This window comes from Heptranchias perlo, chromosome 2 (genome assembly GCF_035084215.1).
Source record: "Heptranchias perlo isolate sHepPer1 chromosome 2, sHepPer1.hap1, whole genome shotgun sequence".
NCBI classification, from domain to species: Eukaryota; Metazoa; Chordata; class Chondrichthyes; order Hexanchiformes; family Hexanchidae; genus Heptranchias; species Heptranchias perlo.
In genome coordinates, this window is record NC_090326.1 from 101,221,288 (window position 1) to 101,241,846 (window position 20,559).

The window sequence follows — 20,559 nt, forward strand, 5'->3', positions numbered from 1 at the left end:
AAGATCTTGGAGAAAAGATCTAAAGCAAACATACTGATGGTACATTTTCAAAACACACTTCACAAAAATAAATCAAAACTTTCCACTGAATCTCACTGAAAGAAAATAAAATTGAAAAAGTTATATGTGTTATAATTTCACCACTTACACTGGACTGCATAGGAAGCAAGTACGACTGCTTTATTATGAGGACAAGATAACCTGGAAAACATACAAACTTGAGTTTATATAGTCAGAAAAATGTGATCCATAATTAATCCAGACTGCAATACACATCCATTTGCAAAACATATTTCACTAAACAAGTTGAAAATAGATTCTTAACAAGTACTTCTCATCCTTGGTGAATAGTTTGATTATGCAGTGTTACATGTTCACCCAGTTCTTACAGAAATATCCTTTCGTATCTGCAAGTATTTACATTTTAACTGAACAAATGGAAATGTAATTTCAGGAATTCGCACACAAGTTTCTTTTTAAATTGTTGACCAATGAAAGCTTCAGAAAGTTATTCATCAGCAACACAGAATGCATCTTTTAGTCATCCAATCAAACTCAAGGCCACCTGGCAGTTGAGGGGATTGAAAGCCCCAAGGCATAGACCTAGAGGTGACTCAATAAGGGAGGATGTGGAAATCTTTCTCCTTCTCCTACACCTTTGAAGCATCTTGTGCAGCTTTCTAAGGCTCCACTACAAGGGAAGACTTGTAGTGGAGCCTTAGAGAGCTGCACAAGATGCAGCTAAGGATTGAAATAAGCACGGCTCTGGCTACAAGGTTCTGACTCCCAGTATTAGCACCAGAAGCTGTTTCTAAGTGACCTGGGAAGCAGGAAATCTCAAACGCAAACACCATGTGTCCCTAGAGTTGCTGACCAGCACTGGCGGCATAGGATCCCAACTGAATGTTACCATTGGTGACCAAATTGCCCTGGCAATGGATCAGAAAAAGTGCATAGCAGCTGTTATCTTAGGTGGCAAGGGAGGTGGGTATGGCCCCAATGAATCTCAGAAGTGCTTGGAGAACACCAACAGTTTGTACTTTGATAGTATCTTTAACGTAGTGAAACATCCCAAAGGACTTCACAAAACCAAAGAGGAATGGATACTAATCGGGAGTTAAAAGAGTTAGGAAAGGTGACCAAGGAGGCCAGGGAGATGGGGTTTGAACAGACTTTTGAAAATGGAATGCAGGAGGGCTATAAGAAGAGAATTAGACTACAGGACTGTGATAGCTCAAGAATATGCCGTGATGCTGGAGCAGAAGGGAGGGGCAGTGGGCAACTGACCCTGACTGATGTACTGCGGACAACGATTGAGCAGGACAGTAGATCAGTCCCACTTACACTTACTGCACATATACATTTGTATTATTGCTTCTACTTTTTGGACTTGATTCTGATGTGCTTAAGCTGAAAACCTTAGTTAAATCCTACATAACATACCTTGTCAAGTTTTGACAGCAAGCAATAGGAATTTCAGTTATGTCTATGAGAGAGCATATATACCTGGCTACACTTAGTACTGTGCTTAAAATAAAAAAAACTGGAATTTGTAAAAGCAATAAGAGAAACAAAGAAATACATGAGCAAACTTGAAAAATACTAGTTCTAAGAATGACTACATCCTTTTTTGACTACATCCTTTATATTGCACAGGAATAACATCTTCCATGAACCCGCGCAATCGGGCAGCATAATAGAATATAATGGTTTCTTTTTTATCCCCCATTCCATTAAAAAGTATCCCTTGATGTATTTAAGAGTGGTAACCTGGTGCAGTTTTGTTAATACAGCTGAAAATGGGTTTACCACCAAAAATATGCATTTTTAGTACGGGCATCCAGTCTCCATCTGTGAATAATCTGATTTAAAATCTTTGAAAATGATTTTAAAAAACTACACTGAACCATTTAATAGTTTAGTTAGTGTATATTAATTGGTTTATTGGTAAATTAAATATCTTTTTATATGAAAATAACTATTAAAACGTGCCGACTGGTGCATGTGCGCCTAGGAAAAGGAACACAATTTGAAGAGCCTACCCGAACCGGCAGAATCTCGGAATTTAGACCCGGGGGCATGGCCAGTTTTTGGCAAATAATCTTGAACCAGTGTAAAAGATCACAGAAAACACAAGCATTAGTCGTTTTGAGCTTAACTCACGTACGTTTAAAATTCTGCGATCTTTTGCGCTGATTCAGGCGATATAAATAGCAGAAATAAGCGGAAACTCGACCCCCACCTGTTCTGACATAATTGACATAAAAACTTCTTAAAGGACTGTCTTCATTTGTGATTTTCCCCATGAACAGTCCAGGCTTGCTCCTGCAGTGTGTCATGCATTAAAAGAATGACAAATCAAGAATGGATTCATAAATAAATTTGGAAAAATCATAAGACATCAGAACATAAGAAATAGGAGCAGGAGTAGGAGTAGGCCATACGGCCCCTCGAGTCTGCTCCACCATTCATTAAGATCATGGCTGATCTTCTATCTCAACTCCACTTTCCTGCCCTATCCCCATAACCCTTGATTCCCTTAGTATACAAATATCCATCGATCTCAGTCTTGAATATACTCAACAGCTGAGCATCCACAGCCCTCTGGGTAGAGAATTCCAAAAATTCACAACCCTCAATGAAGAAATGTTTCCTCATCTCAGTCCTAAATGGCCGACCCCTTATCCTGAGACTATGACCTCTAGTTCTCGACTCTGCAGCCTGGGGAAAACAGCCTTTCAGCATCTACCCCGTTAAGCCCGCTAAAAATGTTATACTTTTCAATGCGATCACCTCTCATTCTTCTAAACCCTAGAGAACATAGGCCCATTCCACTCAATCTCTCCTCATAGGACAACCCTCTCACCATAGGAATCAATCCAGTGAACCTTCGTTGCACCCCTTCTAAGGCAAGTATATCCTTCCTTAGGTAAGGGGATCAAAACTGTACGCAGTACTCCAGGTGTGGTCTCACCAGAGCCCTATATAATTGCAGGAAGACCTCCTTACTCTTATACTCCAACCCCCTTGCAATAAAGGCCAGCATACTATTTGCCTTCCTAATTGCTTGCTCTACCTGCATGTTAACTTTCTGTGATTCATGTACAAGGACACCCAAATCCCTCTGACTACTGACGTTTCTTAGTGTCTCACCTTTTAAAAAATATTCTGCTTTCCTATTCTTCCTACCAAAGTGGATAATTTCACATTTCCCCACATTATACTCCATCTGCCACCTTCTTGCCCATTTGCTTAACCTGTCTGTATCCCTTTGCAGCCTCTGTGTCCTCCTCACAGCTTACTTTCCCACCTAGCTTTGTATCGCCAGCAAACTTGGATACATTACATTCGATCCCCTCATCTAAGACATTGATATAGATTGTAAACCGTTTTTTTTTCATTCATGGGATATGGACATCGCTGGCAAGGCCAGCATTTATTACCCATCCCTAATTGCCCTCGAGAAGGTGGTGATGAGGCCCAAGCACTGATCCTTGTGGCACCCCACTAGTTACAACCTGCCAACCCGAAAATGTCCCGTTTATTCCTACTCTGATTTCTGTCCTTTAATCAATCTTCAAATCCATGCTAATAAATTACCCCAAATCCCACGAGCCCTAATTTTGTGTAACACCTTATTGAATGCCTTTGAAAATCCAAATATACTACATCCACTGGTTTTCCTTTATCTACCCTGCTGGTTACATCCTCAAAAAACTTTAATAGGTTTGTCAAACATGATTTCCCTTTCATAATATCGTTAGGCAGTCAACATGGTTTTATGATTTTCTAAGTGCCCTTTACTACATCCTTAATAATAGATTCTAACATTTTCCCTACTAGATATCAGGCTAACTAGCCTATAGTTCCCTGTTTTCTCTCTCCCTCCTTTCTTGAATCAGTTTTGTATAGTAAAGTACCCAAGTTCTAAGTCAAGCTGAACAAACCTGACACAAATTAATAAAACCGCCATCTCAGACTCCTCATAAATCTCATACAGAAAAGTGGCAACTGCTTTCATCCTATTATGCAGAAATTTTCATCCTACCTATCCTGCCTGCTGTATAGCTACCAGGAAAAAATATGCATAGAAATGGTATCACAAGTTTTAGGTCCTGAGAAGGAATAGTTAGAGTAGAAGGCAGTTGCGGATTCTTTCTTTCAATGCAGTGAAGATGCAGGGAGGAGAAAGAGTCAGAAAAACAGCATATTTGGAGTTGATGAGGAAGAAGACAGTTCAGAGTTCAGTAAGACCACAGAGTTATCAATAAAACAGAGATACAAGAATGATTAGAGAAGTTTGGAGGCAAAATCTGAGATAAGGATGGCCTATTACCTGGCAACGCTTTTTTACATTAAGTTCAGGATATGAGGAAGAAATTAGAAAAGCAGTGGTAGCACTCCTGCTTTCGAGTCATTAAAGGCAGGCATTGGTTCAAGGCCCACTCCACAAACATGAGCCATAATCTAGGCTGACGCTTTAGAGCAGTACTAAAGTAGTGCTGCATTGTCAAAGGAGCCATCTTTCAGATGAGATATTAAACCAAGGCCCCAACTGCCTGTTCAAGTTGCCATAAAATATCCCACAGCACTACCCTAAGAAGAGCAGGGCATTTCTCCTGGTGTCATAGCCAACATATTTCCTCAACCAACACCACCAAAACAGATTATCTCACTGCTGTTTGTAGTGCCTTGCTGTGCACAAATTGGCTGCTGGATTTGCAATGTAATTCCTTGGCTATGAGGAAGCAAAATGCATTATATAAGTGCAAGTTCTTCCTTTCTTCCAAGGTCAAAAAGGACAAAAGTGAAAACATCAAAGATAAGGGGAAAATTGCTGAGCAGGAGGGTGGAAGTGACTAATCATTTTGTCTACTAACCACTGGAAAATGCAAATTGGAAATATAGGATAAATCATGTGAGGCCCAATGCTACTTGGAGGGCCTCATTATCTGTAGACATGGATCAGAAAAGCAGGCGCTCAACCTGGTGCATCCGATGATCCATGAGGCAATTTGGGCACAAAGATCGAGGCCGTGCCAAATTTTAGATTTTTGGTTGAGGATCCAGCCTCAGTGCATCCTGGCCTATAAAAACTAGGCACATGGGGTCCTCGGGAGCTCAATGACTGAATCAGGCTTCTTAAAGCAATTAGGTAAGTTTGCAATCATTTTTTTGGGGTGGGGTTGTAATTCTATCTTCCCTTTGCTGCATTTGGTCCATGCATTAGTTGGTTTTGAATTTTTTTCTCTGCTAATTCTCTCTTCGCTTTGATGTGGCGCATTATAAATAGGTGAGGATGGGTTTGAACATGCTGCATATTTCAGATGAGGAAGGGGAGTTTGTGAGGGGCCAACAAATGCTGGTGTAACAATCTCTGAGGTGTTCGGGACATACTTGTTACTACCCCAAGAACTTTACCTCAATGTGTTAGAGGAGTCTAGTTTTCAACACCTCTGCTTTACAAGACAGGCTGAGCTGCATCATCTGCTGCACAATGACCTGCACACATCTGGAAGTTTATTTCAGTATGATGCTTTCATGCCACTGCATCCTTCCAAGCCACCCCAGGAAACATCTGTCATATCAGCCATTCTGCAGTGCACAGAACTATCCGGGAAGTGGGAACCACAATGTTTACAAGCATAAACACTGTAATCACTAGTCCCATGGAAAGAAATCAACAGTTGGACTGGACGCATAGCTTTTACCAAGGTTCCCTTGCGTGTGGTACCGAGTACCAATGTGGGCTTGATGGCGCTTCATAGCAACACTGTGGCATTCATGAAGAGAAAATGGTTACGCTCAATGTTCAGATGGTATATTATCACAGAAACATCACTATGTTATCCAGAAAGCAATTGTGATGTCTTTATTGTGCGCATTTACGGTGCCTGCATTACTTCAAGAAACACTGGGCAGATGGTTCTTAAAAGAATGCAACTATCGTTTGAAACAATGTTTGTTGACCCTAGAGAAACCCCAGCAGCAGTGGAGCACCTCGGCCTGGATGCCTCAGCGCAGCTTGCTGTTCCTTGACTACCACATCCACCTTCCAGAAAAGTGTGGGCATGCAGTAAAAGGGCAATGATGGCACATAGTGCTTGAAATGATACCTACCTGAGGGTGCAAAAGTTTTGAACATAGGTTTGTGCCTTGATTGATGGGCCCCAAGATAAATTTAAAGCAAACTCCCCTTTGCCTATCTCCTAATCCCAGTAAATTTCCTCATTTGCCACCAGGCATGAGGAAACTGCAATGGCTTGGTTGGTGACCTTCCTTCATTCAACTGGCATCTGTACTTTTACTGGAAGGTGGCCAAATAGGGCCACCCTCCTTTGGTAAACATTCTACAGCAGGACCTCCAAGTCTAAAGTATCAAAAAATAGCAGTGCTACCACAAGACTCCACTACATCATTGCAAACAACTGTTTAAGCTTTCTGTCACCATTATAACTTGCCCTTCGATGATGTGCTATAGCCTTTTGGGAGCTGTTGGCTCACTGGATTTTGTGCTACAAACCAAGCTGTCTGGCAAGCTTTTTTTAAAAAATTCGTTCATGGGATGTGGGCATTGTTGGCAAGGCCAGCATTTATTGTCCATTCCTAATTGCCCTAGAGAAGGTGCTGGTGAGCCGCCTTCTTGAACCGCTGCAGTCCGTGTGGTGAAGGTTCTCCCACAGTGCTATTAGGTAGGGAGTTCCAGGATTTTGACCCAGTGACAATGAAGGAATGGCGATATATTTCCAAGTCGGGATGGTGTGTGACTTGGAGGGGAACGTGCAGGTGGTGTTGTTCCCATATGCCTGCTGCCCTTTTCCTTCTAGGTGGTAGAGGTCGTGGGTTTTGGAGGTGCTGTCGAAGCAGCCTTGGCGGGTTGCTGCAGTGCATCCTGTGGATGGTACAAACTGCAGCCACTGTGCGCCAGTGGTGGAGGGAATGAACGTTTAGGGTGGTGGATGGGGTGCCAATCAAGAGGGCTGCTTTGTCCTGGATGGTGTCGAGCTTCTTGAGTGTTGTTGGAGCTGCACTCATCCAGGCAAGTGGAGAGTATTCCATCACACTCCTGACTTGTGCCTTGTAGATGGTGGAAAGGCTTTGGGGAGTCAGGTGAGTCACTCGCCACAGAATACCCAGCCCCTGACCTGCTCTTATAGCCACGGTATTTATGTGGCTGGTCCAGTTAAGTTTCTGGTCAACGGTGACCCCCAGGATGTTGTTGGTGGGGGATTCCGTAATCGTAATGCTGTTGAATGTCAAGGGGAGGTGGTTAGATTCTCTCTTGTTGGAGATGGTCATTGCCTGGCGCAAATGTTACTTACCACTCATCAGCCCAAGCCTGGATGTTGTCCAGGTCTTGCTGCACGCGGACATGATGGGTTGCAAATGGAACTGAACATCCCCATTTCTGACCTTATGATGGAGGGTAGGTCATTGATGAAGCAGCTGAAGATGGTTGGGCCTAGGACACTGCCCTGAGGAACTCCTGCAGCAATGTCCTGGGGCTGAGATGATTGGCCTCCAACAACCACTACCATCTTCCTTTGTGCTCGGTATGACTCCAGCCACTGGAGAGCTTTCCCTGATTCCCATTGACTTCAATTTTACGAGGGCTCCTTGGTGCCACACTCGGTCAAATGCTGCCTTGATGTCAAGGGCAGTTACTCTCACCTCACCTCTTGAATTCAGCTCTTTTGTCCATCTTTGGACCAAGGCTGTAATGAGGTCTAGAGCAGTGTGGTCCTGGCGGAACCCAAACTGAGCATCGGTGAGCAGGTTATTAAGTAAGTGCCGCTTGATAACACTGTCGACGACACCTTCCATCACTTTGCTGATGATTGAGAGTAGACTGATGGGGTGGTAATTGGCCAGATTTGATTTGTCCTGCTTTTTGTGGACAGGACATACCTGGGCAATTTTCCACATTGTCAGGTAGATGCCAGTGTTGTAGCTGTACTGGAACAGTTTGGCTAGAGGCGCGGCAAGTTCTGGAGCACAAGTCTTCAGCACTACAGCCGGGATGTTGTTGGGGCCCATAGGCTTTGTTGTATTCAGTGCACTCAGCCGTTTCTTGATATCACATGGAGTGAATCGAATTGGCTGAAGACTGGCTTCTGTGATGGTGGGGATATCGGGAGGGGGCAGAGGTAGATCATCTACTCAGCACTTCTGGCTGAAGATGGTTTTCCTGCGCTTGTAGCCTATTCAAAATAGGGGCAGACTTTACATTGCTAAATTTAAATCAGCCCATCCTGAGCTATGGGCACAGTTGTACCATTAGATCAGTACAAGCCCATTTTTGCCAGGATTGTAAAATCAGGGCTAATATGTGACTTTCAATCAGTCCAGTGGTAGTATTTTCTACTAAGCAGGGTATAAATCTAGGTGTTGCTGGCACCTAAATTGCAGGAGTACTCCATTTGACTGCAATATTTTCATGGACAGGCCTTCAGAATGGCAAAACTTCAGAGCAAAATCATGGATGATCACGACAAAATATTCTCCCTTTTCTAACTCTTCATGTACTACTATATATTCCATTATTTTTACCCACATGAAATTTCATCGGATATTCTTTCACCCATTCATCTAGCTTTTTCAGACTTTTTTCACTGCTACTAAATTCTCCAGCATTGGTTACATTGTTTGGTGTCATCAGTACATTTTGTTTAAAAACTTATTACTTAACCATAAGAGATCAGGTATCGAGTATTTTTTTTAAATTTTAAATTGACAAAAGAGTTGTTTTTGTGCTGTTTCCACAATGTTCCAGAACAGAGCAACAATTCAGTAACATGTATGCACAAATAAACTTTTGCAGAAATATCCTCATTATGCCATTAAGGTAATTATGCTATACAAGTGTATAATGGACAGAATCAGGCTTTAGGTTCATATTTACACAATTTGACAACTACTTCATCCACAGTGGATACCAGTCATTAATATTCAATCAAACTGTTCTTACAAACTCTTCATTATGGAAATGTTATCCAGTGCAGGAGAAATTAATATGGATAAAAGCGTTTTGCCTGTCCAATGCTACAGCTAGAAGAGTATATTTTGCATACAAAACACGGTATTTACCTTCCATCAATAAATTCCTTCTTCAGTTGTAAAAAATACAAGTGCCTGGAAAGCAGACCAAGATATTAAATATCAGTGCATAATTTAAGTACAGACGGCATTTGCAAAATAAATAGTACTAATGTCTTTATACACTCCGCTCTGTAAATGTATGAGCTGGTATAATAATTTTCATGCTACGCAGCTAGTAACAACATTCTGAAACAAATGTACCAACTGTAATATTCAATTAAAATATAAATAATTCTGAATTTACATTACATTTTCTTTAAAAGATTTCTTGCCTGCCAGATGAACTAGCTCCATCAGTTGTTGCCACTGACACATAATGCTATTGGGAACATAACTAACGTAAACAGTAGTGATTTCAACACTCTTTCTTGTTGCAGAAACAATGGAGGTGCCTGTATTTTTCTCCCAAACATCTGTAAATGCACAATATTGTTCCTTGTAACAATGAGCTAACCACGGACTCAGGCAACGGCACACCTTACCCCATCACAAAATAGAGACACTAGAGCTCGAGTTTTCATAATTTAAAAGGCAATCAGAGCATTTCACCAACTTATGTAGTTCTCAGTAAATAACTGGATCTTACAAACACATCTATATATTTATTAGAGTCAAAGTCCTGTGGTGTTGCTCATGGAGAGGCCATATCAAGAATCAGACTCAAGGCACACATGGGCAAAGCCCTCAAAGACACTGAGGGGCAGACTTCGCACACGAGCAAAGCCCAGGACATAGTGGATAGATGTCCAAGGGAAAGTATAGAGAACAGAACTTAAGTCCAAAAAATCCGACAAAGTATAGGCTACTGGCGGCAAAACTGTGTGTTTCTAGCAGGAAATAGGTAATGTTATGGGTGATTTTAAAGTTTTTTTTGCAAATTATTTAAGTTTTTATATGCTTTCTATATTATAAATTGTATTTTTAAAAACTTTCCCTAATCCATTGGCTCAAGAAAAAGTTGTTCGAGTAATCTGATTGTTCAGTTTTGCGGTATTTGCTGGTTTGTCAATTATAACTGAGAAAAATTGAGGGATTTGATTGCTTAATTTTCTGCCACTGGGCAGGAAGGGATGGAAATCTGCATGTTGCACAGTGAAGATGCAGTGGCGGAAGAAATCTGCCCACAGCGGGAGTGCATGAAAACCTGCCAGGCACTTTTTAGGGACTTGAAGTCAAGGGTAGGCCACTCAATCCAATTTTCACATCATAACTGCTCTAGGACCATCTGAAAATAGGCGGATTCCTGACAAAAATCAAGCCCGTTGTTGTGAGTCATTTCTGCTTTTTTAACCATGGAAGTAACTACACCATGGCACGTGTTAGATGCAAGCCTTCATATTATATATTCAACTATGTGGTTTAAAACAGAACAGAACTTTCAAAATATTCATATTTTGTGGACAGTGCAATAGCTAACTGAATAAATATTATTTACCAATTACTGCAAATACATTTTTTGAAGAATTTCTGTACATGCACAATACTAAAGTATTCTGCGATAAGTAGTACTTACATGCACACAGCCTACCTTGTCTGTTCTTGCTGCAGAGCATTAGGATCTGTTACAAAAAATCTCACTCGGAAATTTAGTGCACCTCCTGAAATATTTTGGGTGGAAAAAGACACATTTAAATGATTAAACTTTTTTTTAAAAAAAGAATTTACAATTTGTGCTGGGAAATGGAACTCCTCACACTTCAAGCACCTAATATCTACATCAAGTACTCTCAAGTCAGGTGTAGCACAGCCAGATGCAAAGTAAAGCTCCCTCTACTCTGCTGCAAAAACATGCCATAGCCCTAACCTCAGAACAGCTTCTCTACTGTATCAGAACATTTTTCCCCCATTGCCCATATCAGTCTTTGAGTGACACTGCCAGCTAGTGCCCAATTAAGGACACTTTTTGTTTAGGCCCACAGTTACTAGGAATGAATTGAGATTCATTTCAAATTGGACTCTTAGAGCCAGCAGCCCAAGGAGACTTTTATCCCATCAATCTGGACTGGATTTGAATCGAGGTCCCAGAGGTGCAAGGCCAGTGTCTAACCATTGGGCCATCTAATTTTTAACAACATTTCTTGCAGATAATGCCTATACTGCTACTAGATGCTATAGGGTAGAGCTGCTTCTCCTCCCTGGGAGTGCGGGAGGCTGGAATTTCCATTGGGGGGCAGTGCATTACAACACGCCTACTGGCATGGGCACCCATCCCTAATCTTTAAATGATTCCATCCCTGGGATTTGGAATAAGGTTACGATGGGGACAAAGCAGTTAGATAGAAGTTCCGCCCATCATATTTCTGGCAGTGCAATATCACCGCCATAATTGCTACCCTTACCTATGCAATAAACTGACCAAGATTGTGAGGAAAATACAAATGAATTTTGCCACCTTATTGGACAAATACTGTATTCACAAGACAGACTTTTTTCCCCCCCTTTTTACACCATGGTTTGCTTTATAGAACGGGAAGCTGCTTGGTTCAATCCCTGGTCTGTTCTGAGCTCGCAACAGCGTTTGGGGCATACCAATTGTCTTCAGCATTCCTGTCAATCAGAGTTTCTGATTGTTATCCAGTGATTTCTGATATGTCCACATGTGGATATCAGACAAGAACAGGATCATACTTGACTGTGACACTTCCTCAATCAAACGTCCCAACACTCAATAACTATCTCGGCTCACAGATAAATAGCCATATGTGTGCGGTTCCAGAGGCATGGAACTACATACCCCAACAATATCTTCAGGAGAGGAGGGCAAGGGAGAAAACAATCCTTTTATTTGAAGTGTTGCAATGCGAGCAGTTTCCCTCATGATAGTTTCAAGTTAGCACCATGCCATCAGGAGAGGTCATGATTGGAGGGCCAAGCACTCTGAGTTGGGAGGGAACCCATTTTACTTAAAAAAAAAGTTTTGTACATTCTGAACAATCATTGTCCGTTTATGAAGGCACACATTCTTTCATATTTACATACAATTCTACACTAGACATTAAGCTTATTTGCATTATTTCTATTCTTATTTTAAGGAAGCAATTAAAACTGAGTGGCTAACTGAATTCAATGGAGCAGTTTTGGGAGGTTAATAACATTCAGTTACAGTAAGTCACTACGCTTACCTTTAAGTTGTTTCCTGATAGGTTTGCTAGGTTCAAGCCACCTCTGTGCATGAAATATTAGTAAATCCATGTTAGATTTTACGATCAAGTTAGTAATGAAACGCATGCATAAAAGAAAGTGTTCATCTTTTAATAATAAAATACTCACAGGAGACTCTATCGAATCATCTATAAACTGTAAAGCAAAATATTCCTTTTCAATTAAGTCCAAGTGTTTATAGGCCATATCCAACAGAACTTGACCAGCATCTTGTTTCTGCAAAACAAAACATGACACACAATAACTGCTATTTTACAATTAGAGTATATCACCCTGAGATTGTACAATCTAAGCACCAGGTTCCCACAAATCATTCCTTCTGAATTTTTTCCTGTCCACCATTTTTTCCTCAGAAACTGAATTTTCTAATATCCATAATAAAGTTTAAATAAAATGAAAGAAAATATAAAAATTACATATTTTACAACAACAATTACCACTGAATAGTCTTTTGTGTCTTTTAATGACTTCATTAAAGTTTTTATTCCTCTCCCAAAAGCTTAGACTTGGATTTATTTTTAATTCGGTATTTAGGGTGAATTTAATTGAAAACACATTATAAGTACCTGCAGAACCTGTTACTCCTGATAGGTGTGATTGGGCTTTTCAATGGTAAAGGTGTCACACTGTATAACACACATTAGCTACAATTCATCGTGAGAATATATTACTTTTTGCAATTGCACAATCTGGCCACTGAGTTTCCACAAAGCACTTAAAACGATTTCTTAATTTTTTTCCGTAATGATTAATGAACATTTCTAACACCCAATTGTATCTGAAAATTGCAATCGGGATCCTACAACCAGGGTAGGACCTCAGTTTGCATATTTAAGTGGGCTCCTGCCTGTTACAGGTGGGTGAGCTGCTTACCTATTTACAGATCCGCCAGAAAATTGCATCAGGCAGGCTTTGGGAATCAATGGGATAGCCAAGGTGCCCTGCCGTAAAAATCGCCCCCTTCAGGTCAATATTATTGTAATTTTTAACAAAGACACTTCGAATTTTTACGCCAACTAATTGTCCACCTATGTTTTGTTGACATAAGATAATTGCTAATTCTTTACATATGTGAGACAGATCCTAATTGCTAACACCAATAAGTATAATCATGTATAAATGCGTAGGCTTCAAGGAGATCTTGAAACATTTGCCTGAGGAAGGAGAAAATCTCCGAAAGCTTGTGAATTTAAAATAAAATTGCTGGACTATAACTTGGTGTTGTAAAATTGTTTACAATTGTCAACCCCAGTCCATCACCGGCATCTCCACATCATAACACCAATAAGGCAGAGAGAGAGATAAATAGATTTGTTTTCTTCATACATTTGCTCTTGGGATGTGGGCAACAAGTCTTACTACAATTGTACAGGGCTTTGGCGAGAGCTCACTTTGTTTTATTCGTTCATGGGATGTGGGCGTCGCTAGCGAGGCCAGCATTTATTGCCCATCCCTAATTGCCCTCGAGAAGGTGGTGGTGAGCCGCCTTCTTGAACCGCTGCAGTCCGTGTGGAGTCCTGCGTACAGTTTTGGTCTCCTTAGCCAAGGAAGGATATACTTGCCTTAGAGGCGGTGCAATGGAGATTCACTAGATTAATTCCTGGATGAGAGGATTGTCCTATGAAGAGAGGTTGAGTAGAATGGGCCTATACTCTCTGGAGTTTAGAAAAATGAGAGGTGATCTCATTGAAACATATAATTCTGAGGGGGCTTGACAGGGTAGAAGCTGAGAGGTTGTTTCCCCTAGCTGGAGAGTCTAGAACTAGAGGGCATAGTCTCAAGATAAGGGGTCAGCTATTTAAGACTGAGATGAGGAGGAATTTCTTCACTCAGAGTTGTGAATCTTTGGAATTCTCTACCCCAGGGGGCTGTGGATGCTGAGTCATTGAGTATATTCAAGGCTGAGATAGATAGATTGTTGGACTCTAGAGGAATTAAGGGATATGGGCAGGAAAGTGGAATTGAGGTTGAAGATCAGCCATGATCTGATTGGGTGGTGGAACAGGCTCGAGGGGTCGTATAGCCTACTCCTGCTCCTATTTCTTATGTTCTTTTGTTCTAACAAGTATTTATTACCCATCCCTCCTTGACCCGAGGGCACGGTGTCAACCAAAATGTGGCAGCAAAATTACATGTAGGCCAGATCAGGTAGAGGTGGCAGGTTGTCTTCTCTAATGGATATCAATGAACCAGTTGGGTTTGGACGACAATGGTCAATGACATGGTAATTTTCTGGAGCTAGTCAACAAATTAGCAGACTTATTTAATTTAATTTCACAATTTTCCATGTTGGGATTTGAATTCACCACCCCTGGGATGCTAGTCTAGTACCATAACCACTTTGCTACCAAATCCTAAAAAATAAAACTTGATTTAAAAGCTGTGAATTTAACCTTTAAAAAGTGACCAGACCAAAATTACATTAATTGATCAGAGTCAAAATGAAAATGCAGATTTTAATTACGCAATTTGAGTGATATAGTCTAATTATAAGGGGTATAACCTCTTCCAGGGTTTGCCAGTGATCAGCTGTACAATCACATCACATACAGGAATACAACACTAACATACTTAGCTGTTCTCCAAACTGCTGGTGGGAGCAGCATGACAAGCTTGCATTTTAAGAAAAATTAACAGTCTATTGCTGTACCATACTGATGCCACGGCTGAGTACCTTCGTTGGGTTTCTGTGAAAGGTGCCACATGAAGACATACTTCCAGATAAGGAGAAAGAATTGGGGGAAGAGTCATCCTGCATAATTACCACGTATCTTGTGGTTGTAGCAACTCAACTAATTGGTGAGACCAGCTAACACAACATATAGCGTGGTAACAAATTTACCCATTGACCCATGGGAAAGTTGAGGATGCTTCCTTCATAAGACCATAAGAGATAGGAGCAGGAGTAGGCCATTCGGCCCCTTGAGCCTGCTCCGCCATTTAATGAGATCATGGCTAATCTCATTTTTACCTCAACTACACTTTCCTGCCTTTTCCCCATATCCTTTGACTCCCTTGCTGATCAAAAATGTGTCTAACTCAGCCTTGAATGTATTCAATGACTCAGCCTCCACAGCTTTTTGGGATAAAGAATTACAACCCTCTGGGAGAAGAAATACCTCCTTGCGGAACGTTGATATCCACAATTCGTCTTTTATTTTGTTTGGTTGGGTGGGGGGGGGGTGGAAATCAGAAGGCATCTCTGCAAGATTTTCTCAGATTCCACCAACAGGGGCTTCGTCATCTCCTGGATAGGCAGTGGGAACTGTGCAACGTTGCCTGAAACAATCATTGACCAAGAAGAATCCAGAGGTTCTCAATTTCCTCCAAATTAAAGCCAAAAATAAATTCTTTGGATTTCTGACAGTGCAGGACAGTGGACACAGACAAGACATCAGGGCCAATTTCCTCGCTAGACACTCGCTGGGTTGCCAATATGCACCGTGTATCAGGTGCACTATGCCTGTGAGGGGAGAAGTGCATACAATCTTTATGGCCCGGGCCATTAGTATGTCGCAGGCAAACTATCTGTAATGGGACTGAGAAGTGGAAACAGGAGCGTAGCTGCAGACCTCAGAAGCCAGCATTTTCACTACTGGCGCTTGGCATTCTGGCTGCTGCTGGAGAGCAGCATCCAGAAGGCCCTGAGATCTGAACACTAATTTGGTGGTGGGGGGAGCGGAAAACTGACAACTTAAATGTACCTAAACAGAAGTTGTGGCTTCTTCAATCCGAGGGTGCTTCTGGCACCTTGTAGACTTTCAGGTCTACAGTGGGTCCAAGCGCAAACCCTAATCAGGTTTTCGGGCGCCTTTCCATTTGTGCACCTCACAGACAGTTAGAGGAAAGTAATGTAGGAGGGCAGGAATGCCCCCATCCCAACTTATTAGCATCATAACGCTTGGCCTACATCTACTGCTTATGTCCACTATGGAAGCCCCAGAAATCTCAGAGCAGTATATGGAGCAGAGACATGACACAACAGGCCCCCAACCCCAATTTCCTTTTTTCTGCGCCTGACAACTGAGCACTCCCTAGCCGCAATGAAGAAGAAAATCTTCCCTGAGATCTTTGACAGCCTCAGAGTGGACAAGGAGCATATCCAAGGCAATGAGAAAGACTTAAAATATTGCCTAAATCCGGAATCATCACTTTCCAGGTTCAGAACCTTACCTTCTGTAAGAGGTGTATGGCAATGTACTGTAGTTCAATGCCTCAGCATTGAGTGCCTTGAGAAACTATGATGCTGATTGCACTCACTTAGGAATGCCTGAGGGTACACAGCGTCACTGTGCATCAAACTTGTTTTACGGGCAACATCAAATATCATCAGTTGGTTAGTATCATAAATTGGGATCAACCTGGTTGGTCATGTCTATCAGTAATGCTTTGACATTACACATGCCAGTCCAAGACGTTGCTGATGAACCTGGTACATGGATGGAGCTCCTAAATCAAAATAATTCAGACTCAACACTGTAGTGGATCTTTTCATTCAGGAACTGAAGTCTCTCTCTCTTTCTCTGTACATGATGGGTATCCAATGCAAATTTGGCTCAAGATTATATCATGCCTCATTGATATAATATATAGCATATTTATTATACCTATGAGATCACAAGATAATTATGGATGATGAAGTACATTCAGCCCATCTTAATTTATCCATCTAAAAAGACCATAAAGTCCTCTTACTGGAGAATTCAATTGTTTCTTGAATGATTCCCGGATTATTGCCTCCACTACTGTACCTGGAAGTCCACTCTGATCATTCTTTGTATTAAGAAGAACTTCCAGATATCAACCCTAAATTCACCTTTTAGCAGTTTGAATCTGTGTCCCTTTGTCCCACTCTTACAATTTAATTTAAGGTAATATGGCAGATTTACATTTTCCATTCCTTTAACTTTCTTATCTACCTCTCACTAAGATCACTCCTAAACATCTCCTACCAGGCTGAAAAGCCCACGTTTCTTCAGATAATTCTCATGACACTACGGATCAGCCTTGTGGGTCTTCTCTGCACTGCCTCCAGCACTGGAATATCTTCCTTGTGCCTGGACAACCAGAACTAGACACAGTATTCAAGATGTAGTCTGACCAGAGCACTGTAAAGTTTAATCATAACTTTACTGTTTTAGTTGTATATTTCAACATTTTATTGAATTTGTTGACTGTTTTGCTAAGCGTTGAGCCTAAGACTCCAAAGTCTCTCAACTTCATCCTTAGCCTTTCAACACTATTCATGGAATACATGTGCCACCCACTTTTCCCTCCTATGTGCGGTACTCGACACTTGTCTACATTAAATTTCATCTACCATTGTTCTGGCCCCATGGACAATTTGTTCTGTTGGAACACTTCATACACAATTACCACCTGGATTTCAAAGTCAATGAGTGATTGAAACATTATATCATCATCCTTGTGCAAAAATAGTGGGTGCAATCATTTTTGCACAGAAAAAAAATTAACGAGTGATGGCATCTGAAAGTCGTGATAATATCATGATATAGGAAGGGATCATAAGGCCAATGATAGACATTAAATATCCTAAAGGGACAATGATCCTTGAATTTTTTTCCCCTCTAGTCAGTCTAACAATATGTTGGGAGTGAAGATTACAGTTTAATACTTCACCTATAGAGGACTATCAAAGACTTCTACAGCATTCCTGAGCAACAGTGCTCTAAATTCCTGATTAGTCTTTTCTTGTGGATCAATAACTCTTCCAACCCAAATATAAACACACAAGCATACAAAGAAAATGCACAAAAATGACTAAACTGATTCTACACTTTTTCTACATATGTTTTCTTAACATGCCTACAGGAATTTTGACAAGACTTATTTGAGCCTGTGATGGGAAGGTTGAATGTTATTGCAAAAGTAGACAACTCTGAAGTCTGTCACAGCCAGTCAGTCTCCAGGGCATACCACCTGAATAACGAAGCAGAATCATCTTGAACCTTTCCTTCTCGAGGAATTGAGATCCAGAATGGGACAGTATGCTCCCACCTTTGGTGAACCCCTTAGTATAGTGAATGAAATGTGACCTCATCCTTATCTGAATTTCTCAAATCACTGTAGATGACTGTATCGCAGTTTACACCCAGTGTAAACGATAACTAAGGGTCCCTCAGGTGGTGAAATCAGGTGGGCAGGATTTTGCTGATTGTCTCCCAGGTCCATGCATCCATGATGATTCTCTCTCAAATGTCTTGAATAATTACAGATGGCTATCCATCTGGGTCTTTTGCCAACCAGGAGTAAGGGCTCACTGCTGAGTCTGTCGGATGGGATCTGTCTCAGAGGGGCTTTTCAACAAGTACCTTGTGGGCATAAGCCAAGCATGAAATAATGGGCTTGATAGCATGAGAATCTAGTATACTTGCCACAGGCAAAGATTGTTCTTATTCTTGGTGAATCCTGTACAATAGTGAGAGGATCCTTACCAGTGTCAAATCTGGGATTATAAAGGTTTTGTCAATGGCATTCAGCTTTTCTGCTTGCTTAACAAAGAAATCTTTCCCATTGAAGAATCAGCTGCTGCAGTTCCTGTGGGAACCCCGACAAAAGCAAACAGCTGAAGCAAGATCACAATGGCAATTGAGTGTCCTCTTACATCAAGAGCATCCACTGCAGCCTGTGTGAAGCAGTGCCTCGACCAGCAGAAGGGATTGCTCCTTGAAACACCAATGAGCAATCATAGTGACAACATGGAACTGGAATACCTGCTGGTAAGAAAACCCAGCCCAGTGTCAGGTTGGGGAGCAGAATTGAGCAGCACAAACAGACCTGGTAGCAGCACAAGAGAGTCAGGGAGGCATGCGAGCAGGTGAAAAGAGCACTGTACAGTGGCCTGAACCCAGGTAACCAAAGGGGCCGAGAAGAGGCCAAGAACAGCCCGCAAGCAGGCTACTAGCAGGATTCATAACTTTAAACACCAAGCCACAGAACAGTGCCAGCCAGCGGGGGTGAAAACTTTGAAGACCATGCCACAAAGCAGTATGTACTAGCAGGGTGAGAATAGCCTAAGAACAGGGAAAGTTCAAAATAAGGGGCCAAAAAAATTAACGTATCACTATTTTTAAAAAAAGTTTAATTTACTGGCCTTATTGAAAATATGCCCCAACCTTTACCTTTCTGTGCAGGCCTCGAAAGTTCCAGAGGGTAAGGATACTTGATTACTGTACACGTACCAAGGTGAAAACTAGCAGCCAATGTGTTAGCAGTTAGGGTGCTACTAATGTTATTAACATTTTACATTCAAACCCTCTACCACAGCACTACACCTAGAGGTGTAACAGGTATTGTAGGTAAATGCAGGCACTTCTATAATGTGATTATCCATAGGATCAGATTGACATAGGAGTTTTCAATGCGTTTGAAATTGAATGCTACGACCGCCTATCATTTATAATTGAGATACATGTTTATTTGATTGGCAGCTCTTATGAGATTAGTAGATACTTCAATTTTATTTATCCCAATCATTTTTGAAAAATATTTCACAGCCCACCTTGTTCAAATTGGGTACTTTGAAGCATTGTGAGAAAAATGAAGCATTTTTGTCAGTTTATTGATCAGTTTCGTTATTGTTGGCCACAGTGCTCACAGGGTTAATATTGATTTTTGTTGGCTGCTTTGCAAGGGACAGGAATACAGATTATGGTTTGGCAGGCCAAAGGCAATTAATATCTTTGAGAGTTTTGATTTCTGTTAAACAAAGGGGAGTTTAATATATGCTAGTATTGATTGAATGTAGAATCACTGGTATCAATCTGTTGAATAATGTCTTTGATAGCTGGCTGGACAAGATATTAATGATCAGCCATCAAAGGTAATTCAAAATACAGATCAATAAATTAGCTTTTCTATGCAATTCTATGTTCTGGGTGATTGATGTTTATTCTGAGGTAGTGGTTTTGACTCACATCTGTGTTTGAGTTTGTCAGAGGGACAGGGCCAATGATCTTTATATTTCTTTTTGACAGACAGTTCTACGGCCAGGTGCTTGCAATCAGAGGTTTGGTAACTGGTATCCAAATAGTCAGTCAGTCTATTACTAGCAAGGACTAGGCTATTGTTTTGCCATGTAAGATGTGAGTGGCCATGTTCAAGTCAATTTGATAACTTTTTGTTGTTTTGATATTTCTAGGAGGATAATAAAGTTTATAAATTACTGTCAATATACTGTTCAAAAAAATGCTGCTTTATTTGTTCCCTGTTAAATAAATTATCTGTTGGTTTGTAACCTGAGCCTCAGTCAGACAGAACATATAATCCAATTTGCCT

At 41.1% G+C, this 20,559-nt stretch overlaps 1 protein-coding gene across 3 annotated transcripts in view; it reads right to left on the reverse strand.

The window, feature by feature from the left end:
• The window catches only part of LOC137341719 (tyrosine-protein phosphatase non-receptor type 3-like), a 234,329-nt gene that overhangs the window by 137,898 nt on the left and 75,872 nt on the right, over window positions 1-20,559 (reverse strand). For all 3 annotated transcript variants that reach the window (XM_068005156.1, XM_068005163.1, XM_068005147.1), the window contains exons 3-7: window positions 12,370-12,477; window positions 12,222-12,264; window positions 10,628-10,697; window positions 9,088-9,132; window positions 149-201 (exon numbers count right to left, since the gene is read on the reverse strand). In XM_068005156.1, the coding sequence (XP_067861257.1) occupies window positions 149-201; window positions 9,088-9,132; window positions 10,628-10,697; window positions 12,222-12,264; window positions 12,370-12,477 (319 nt within the window). The remainder of the gene's footprint in view (window positions 1-148; window positions 202-9,087; window positions 9,133-10,627; window positions 10,698-12,221; window positions 12,265-12,369; window positions 12,478-20,559) is intronic.